The 7,557-nt window shown below is 43.9% G+C and overlaps 1 protein-coding gene across 1 annotated transcript; it reads right to left on the reverse strand.

Annotated features, from left to right (window-relative positions):
- Window positions 1-2,829: 2,829 nt before the first annotated feature.
- On the reverse strand, window positions 2,830-7,356 carry nedd1 (NEDD1 gamma-tubulin ring complex targeting factor; the record flags this gene model as incomplete). The annotated part of the gene is made up of 7 exons (XM_029426186.1): window positions 2,830-3,261; window positions 3,539-3,605; window positions 3,861-4,002; window positions 5,520-5,712; window positions 6,032-6,195; window positions 7,140-7,229; window positions 7,299-7,356. Coding segments are annotated over 7 exons (819 nt in total), but the record flags the coding sequence as incomplete, so codon positions are not given.
- Between the last annotated feature and the right edge of the window lie 201 nt (window positions 7,357-7,557).

Here is a 7,557-nt window from a genome sequence, read left to right on the forward strand (position 1 = left end):
TCACGAACAGGATTGGTGATAAAGTGCAGCCCTGGCGGAGGCCAACATTCACGGGAAACGAGTCCGACTTACTGCCGAGTATCCGGACACAACTCTCGCTTTGGGCGTACAGGGATTGGATGGCCCTCAAAAGTGACCCCCTCACCCCATACTCCCGCAGCACCTCCCACAGTATCAACCGGGGGACCAGATCATATGCCTTCTCCAGATCCACAAAACACATGTAGACTGGATGGGCGTACTCCCAGGCCCCCTCCAGGATCCTTGCGAGAGTAAAGAGTTGGTCCGTTGTTCCACGACCAGGACGGATTCCGCATTGTTCCTCTTCAATCAGAGGTTCGACTACCGGCCGAGCCCTCCTTTCCAGTACCTTGGAGTAGACTTTACCAGGGATGCTGAGAAGTGTGATACCCCTGTAGTTGGCACACACTCTCTGGTCCCCCTTTTTAAATAGGGGAACCACCACCCCGGTCTGCCAACCCCTAGGCACTGTCCCAGACTTCCACGCAATGTTGACGAGGCGTGTCAACCAAGACAGCCCCTCAACACCCAAAGCCTTCAGCATTTCTGGACGGATCTCATCAAATCCTGCGGCTTTGCCACTGTGGAGTTGTTTGACTACCTCAGTGACTTCCATCAGGGAAATTGACGATGATCCCCCATCAGCTTCCAGCTCTGCCTCTACCATAGAGGGCGTGTTAGTTGGATTCAGGAGTTCCTCAAAGTGCTCCTTCTACCAGCCGATAACCTTCTCAGTCGAAGTCAGCAGGGTCCCACCCTTGCTGTACACAGCTTGGATGGTTCCTCGCTTCCCCCTCCTGAGGTGCCGGATGGTTTTCCAGAAGCACCTTGGTGCCGACCGAAAGTCCTTCTCCATAGCTTCTCCGAACTTCTCCCACACCTGCTGCTTTAGTACGGTTCCAGAGCCACCAGATCCAACTGGTAGTGCTCCACCTCCCGCACTAGTTCCCGCTCCTTCCCCCACAGAGAGGTGACGTTCCACGTCCCCAGAGCCAGCTTCTGCTGCCCGGGTCTGGTCCGTCGAGGTCCCTGACCATCACTGCCACCCGTGTGACAGCGCACCCGACTCCAGCGGTTCTTCCCATGAGTGGTGGGCCCACAGGATGGATGGATGGGAGGCACCACGTAGCTTGTTCGGGCTGTGCCCGACCGGGCTCCGTGGCAAACCCGGCCACCAGGCGCTCGCTGTCGGGCCCTCCCTCTGGGTCTGGCTCCAGACGGGGGCCCCGGGCTTCCTCCGGGCAGGGTCTCTCCTTTCCTTTCCCTTTTTTTCATGAAGTCGTTTTGAACCATTCTTAGTCTGGCCCCTCACCTGAGACCAATTTGCCTTGGGAGACCCTACCAGGAGCACTAGGCTCCAGACAACACAGCTCTCAGGTTCATAGGGACACACAAACCTCTCCACCACGATAAGGTGATGGTTCCCAGAGAGGTTGGTTATTATTGTACAATAAGTTTCTGTGTGCAAGTTCCTGTCCTTTTTAATACAATAAAAAGTTTAGGACTAGGTCGGGTGTGTGTGTGTGTGTGTGTTAGCTACCTAGCTGCGGTATCATGGCTAACCTGTGATCAGACAAGATTCACTCGCCCACAGAAGAGTGTCAGTTGGACTTTAAAAGAAGGGGGCAGTGCATTCAAGCTGCCTGAGTGTTTCACAGACGCTTAGAAGACTCAGTTTCCCATAATGCTTTAGGAGGTTTCCATTCCATTTTTATATTAAACTAAATTAAATTCAAGCTTTCCATAAGCTTTGTCCAGTGCCTTACTGCCCTCCGTGGGATTTATTAATAATTACCGTTCCTTACAGGTTTTTAATACATCAGTTTAACACATTTAATATCTTCACTGCTTGCTCTTATCACATGTATTTCAACATTTAAGATTGCTTTTTATCGTTTAACAGCAATTGTATTAGCTATGACCGTCGAATATTGTTGCTGGCATTCATTAATGATACATTTCCAAATTCTACCTGTAGCGAATATTTGACTTAACTGGTGTTCGCTTCTCACCTGATCTCGTGGCCACGTACAATGAATACTAGACAAAAATACTCGGCAATCGTTTTTCACTTCTCCTGGCAGGAGCCTCACACTGGGCACCAAATTGTTGAGGAACTCGGAGCTTGAATGCCGCGTTGTTTACAGTCAATATTATGCTTATAATACATTCAGTGCAGAAATACATATTGATTGAGGTAGACAAATACATATGATAGTCTTTCCAGTGTGGATTAATACAATCAGGAGTAATTTACTTCACAATATGTTCCATATCTTTTTACACTTTATCCAATATGTGTATCCTGTTCAATAAATGTGGACCGTGTTTGTCCCTCTCTGTGATTGAGTTGGACACCCCCGGTCTACTGCTTGCTTTGTGCAGTTTCTCTGCTCGGTTTCGCGATGGGCAGGGCTCCGCCCCCTACACACACGCACGCACACACACACACGTGTGTAAGTGTGTGCACTGTGCAGTCAGAGACAGAGCGGAGGAAAGGAGAGGGGAGAACTAAAAACTAATCCGAAAAAAATATGAAATTAAACTAAGTATAGATATTTAAATAAAGTATAATGTTTTGAATAACATTGTAAACCAACAGCTGACAGACATAAAGGAGAATAACCTTCAGATTGGCACTTTAAATAGATTTTTATCTGCTTTGTTTCCAGATTAAATCAATTTTCGTTTTCAGCAACTATTTTTTAAATGTAGGACGTTGTTGGACACAAATCTCTGACTTTCCCTGGACTGATTAAAGCAGAAAACATCTGCTCTCATTTTAAGTGACACAAAAAGGAGTTCTGGTTTTATTTTTTCAATATGAATATTCTTTATTCTTTAGACAAACTCTTAACAAAAACATGATACAGGCACACATGAAGCGACAGAAAGCTGCTGATGTGAGAAAATGTCCGTCTGACAGTGTAAACTAATGAGTTTTAAACTCGGACTGATCAACAGATATTTTTATGTGTTTGACATTTTTATATTCCTTTCTGTTCGTTCTTCAACTACTAAACACAACTTCACTCACATCTCTGACCGACGACAGGCAATGACAGTTTATCTTTATTCTGAGCATGCAAACTCATCCGACATCCCATAATAACCATCTCTAGTAACGAGCGAGGCTCAGTAGTTGGTCTTCAGCCGCCGGTTCTCCTCCCTCAGCTTCTCCACCTCCTCCACCAGAGACTCGTTCACGGAGTATTTCTCGATCAGACCATGGATCTCATTCTGAAACAACAAGACGAATATTATAATACATTTATTTATACAGAATTAGTGACTATATGTGGGACAAACTTCTTTTTGGACTTCTACATTTAACATCAACAAATATAAAAGGAATTACCTGTGTAGCTGCTTGAAAAGCGAATTACAAATAAATGTCTTCTAGAGGACTGGTTTCATATAATTTATTAATCTTTCTTATGCATCAGCAATTTAAAATGTATCATCACACCCTGAAACATCTTTAAAACCAAAGCAGAGAGAAAATGTGAAGTCATACCAGCTGGATGTAAAACTGTCGCACCATCTCGACCTGCAGGTTCACAATGTCTCTGTGACAGACGTCCCTGAGGAGGGGGAGGAGGAAGAGGAGGGGGAGGAAGAGGAGGGGGAGGAAGAGGAGGACGAGGAGATGAAGTAGGAGGAGAAGGAGGAAAAGGAAGAGGAAAATAAGACGGAAGAGGAGAAGAAGAAGGAAGAGGAGGAGAATAAGGAGGAAGAGGAGGAGAAGGAGAAATATTTTTAGTTTGAAAAGTGCTTGTAAAACTTATTGTTTTTATAAGTCTGAGATATATCTTCAGGAAGGAGTCGGGGGGGCGGACCTGAAGTCCTCCAGAGTTTCGTGGATCATGTTCTGGATGAAGTGGATCTGCAGCGAGGTGAGAGGAGCCGCTCCCGCCTGCCCGACCACCTCCACGATGTTCTGGGAGAGAGAGGAGGAGACGGCCGCAGACAGAGCTGCACCTGAAGGTGCAAACACGACCGTTAGAAAACACGACCGTTAGAAAACACGACCGATAGAAAACACGACCGTTAGAAAACACGACCGATAGAAAACACGACCGTTAGAAAACACGACCGATAGAAAACACGACCGATAGAAAACAACGACCGATAGAAAACACGACCGTTAGAAAACACGACCGATAGAAAACACGACCGATAGAAAACACGACCGTTAGAAAACACGACCGATAGAAAACACGACCGTTAGAAAACACAACCGTTAGAAAACACGACCGATAGAAAACACGACCGTTAGAAAACACGACCGTTAGAAAACACAACCGTTAGAAAACACGACCGATAGAAAACACGACCGATAGAAAACAACGACCGATAGAAAACACGACCGATAGAAAACACGACCGATAGAAAACAACGACTGATAGAAAACACGACCGATAGAAAACAACGACTGATAGAAAACAACGACTGATAGAAAACACGACCGTTAGAAAACACGACCGATAGAAAACAACGACCGATAGAAAACACGACTGATAGAAAACACGACCGATAGAAAACACGACCGATAGAAAACAACGACTGATAGAAAACACGACCGATAGAAAACAACGACTGATAGAAAACACGACCGATAGAAAACAACGACTGATAGAAAACACGACCGATAGAAAACACGACCGACCGATAGAAAACACGACCGATAGAAAACACGACCGATAGAAAACACGACACACGACCGTTAGAAAACACGACCGTTAGAAAACACGACCGATAGAAAACAACGACTGATAGAAAACACGACCGATAGAAAACAACGACCGATAGAAAACACGACCGATAGAAAACACGACCGATAGAAAACAACGACTGATAGAAAACACGACCGATAGAAAACACGACCGATAGAAAACACGACCGATAGAAAACACGGCCGTTAGAAAACACGACAGATAGAAAACACGACCGATAGAAAACACGACCGATAGAAAACACGACCGATAGAAAACACGGCCGTTAGAAAACACGACAGATAGAAAACACGACCGTTAGAAAACACGACAGATAGAAAACACGACCGATAGAAAACACGATCGATAGAAAACACGACTGATAGAAAACACGATAGAAAACACGACTGATAGAAAACACGACCGTTAGAAAACACGATAGAAAACACGACAGATAGAAAACACGATAGAAAACACGACTGATAGAAAACACGACAGATAGAAAACACGACTGATAGAAAACACGACCGTTAGAAAACACGATAGAAAACACGACAGATAGAAAACACGATAGAAAACACGACAGATAGAAAACACGACTGATAGAAAACACGACAGATAGAAAACACGACCGATAGAAAACACGACCGATAGAAAACACGACCGATAGAAAACACGACAGATAGAAAACACGACCGATAGAAAACACGACTGATAGAAAACACGACAGATAGAAAACAGGAGAATAGTTTTCATCAAACATATAAACACGTGTGTCTGCACCTGCTGCGGGGGGGGGTGCAGCTCCCTGCGCATGGGATTCGTAGCTCAGCTGAGCTTGAAGGCCATTGGCTCTCCCGAGGCCGGGATCTGGCGTGAAGAAAGGCGCGGCCAGCTGACTGTGATTGGTCTGCTGTGACAATGTGGGCGTGGTCGGATCCTCCCCCTCCAGGCTGGAACGGCTCGCCTTGTCCGGCTGTCAATCAAGAGTTGATATATATTCAGAATACATCTGTTACTTTCTCACCTCCACTAAGGAGGTTATGTTTTCAGATTACGGGAAACATTTCAGTTCCGATTTTCATGAAACTTAGAAGCGTGCAGCACGGGCCGAGGAAGAACTCCTAACACTCTGGAGCTGATTGGAATCACGTGTTCTGAGGAGCAGGTGAATGCAGCAGGTCTGTGCACGATATCATCACATGTGTATTATCAACAATATCAATATTTATTTTTTAAAACATCACAGTTATCGTGATATTACGCTCCGTCAGACTGAGGTCAGAGGTCAGCACCTTTCTGGAGTCACATGTCTCGGCTGCAGCAGAGAATGGTTCCTCCTCTTTGATGGGGGAAGGGGTTTGGAAGACGGACAGCGGGCTGTAGCAGCGAGCTGCAGCAGCTGCCAGCGGCGTACTCAGAGGAGTCTTACGGTGCGAGTTCCCCCCCGAATGAGAGTCTGAAAAACAAATATTTCAAAAATCAAATATTATTCTGAATACAACAATATTAATACCAACAAGAATATTTAGAATCTTCTTTTATCCCTTTTTTTTTTTTTACTGTTATTTGAATTTCTATATTATTTTTCTTTATAAAACATTTTTAACAATGAATTTTTACTTTGATTCATTTATTTCTATTTCATCTCTTTATTTGTTATTGTTTATTTTTAGTTCATCAGGGTTCCTACAGTTTAAGACCAACTTTACAACTTTAAGAGCAGAAGCGACATTAATCACTTGGGGTTATTATTGTAATATATAATATAATAGCGTAATATTGTCAATGTGATACGAGTCATATTATATTTGAACAGCGTATTCTTAAACTTATTGTGGATGAAGTGTTTTCAGATTAAGACGCGACGACACTGTTAAGATAAGCAAAATGAACAATGTCTTATTCATTAAGTTTACATAAGGGGCCCTATATAAGATCCATACCATATGTAAATAACAATATATGTTTTGACAACATGATCTCAAAGGTCATGAGAAGGTCACCTTTGCATCTGGAATAGATTACCTTGGTGCTATAAAGTCTGAGGCAATAGAAGTAGATCGATGTATGTTGCCACAGGGTTCGTGCAGCTCCTATATAAGGGGCGAGATTGTCTTTGTCTGAGGGACACTACGCGGTTGTGCTTGGAAGCAGGTAGTGTTCTCATTATTAGTGTTTGTTGTGCAACAAAATAATAATTAATCAATTGTATCTGTGCTTTATTGATTCCTCTCCGTTTCATACCACAATGTTGTGACCGATAAATATCCACGACAACACATTCAGTGTCAGTTTGTGACGCCGTGTTCACGCCTTGAATGAATTTGAATGAATTGATTAAAGCATGAGCAGCAGATCTGTGTGTCCTGAAAAAATTAAACTGTAGAGACAAAGTCTGACCTTCTCTGACCGGAGAGAAGATGTCCAGACTGGCCCGGCCCACGACCTGCTGCCCCTCGCCTTCTCTGGACAGCAGCTCCAGACCGGTCACTATAGAAACACAACGTCAGTCCAGAGCCAGCAGAACCTTTCAAACCACAAACTGACTTCCTGTCGCACCGTGTGTTCGTCCAAAGTGCGTGTCGCCGCTTGTCCCTGGGATCCGAGAGTCTGCACAAAACACGAGGACAGAAAGAAGGTTCCACTAAAATAATGATTTACAGCATTATAATACAAAAATAAATGTACAGGACTGTCTCAGAAAATTAGAATATTGTGATAAAGTTCTTTATTTTCTGTAATGCAATTAAAAAAACAAAAATGTCATGCATTCTGGATTCATTACAAATCAACTGAAATATTGCAAGCCTTTTATTAT

The sequence above is a fragment of the Cottoperca gobio genome, unplaced genomic scaffold (genome assembly GCF_900634415.1).
Source record: "Cottoperca gobio unplaced genomic scaffold, fCotGob3.1 fCotGob3_125arrow_ctg1, whole genome shotgun sequence".
In the NCBI taxonomy this organism is placed as follows: domain Eukaryota; kingdom Metazoa; phylum Chordata; class Actinopteri; order Perciformes; family Bovichtidae; genus Cottoperca; species Cottoperca gobio.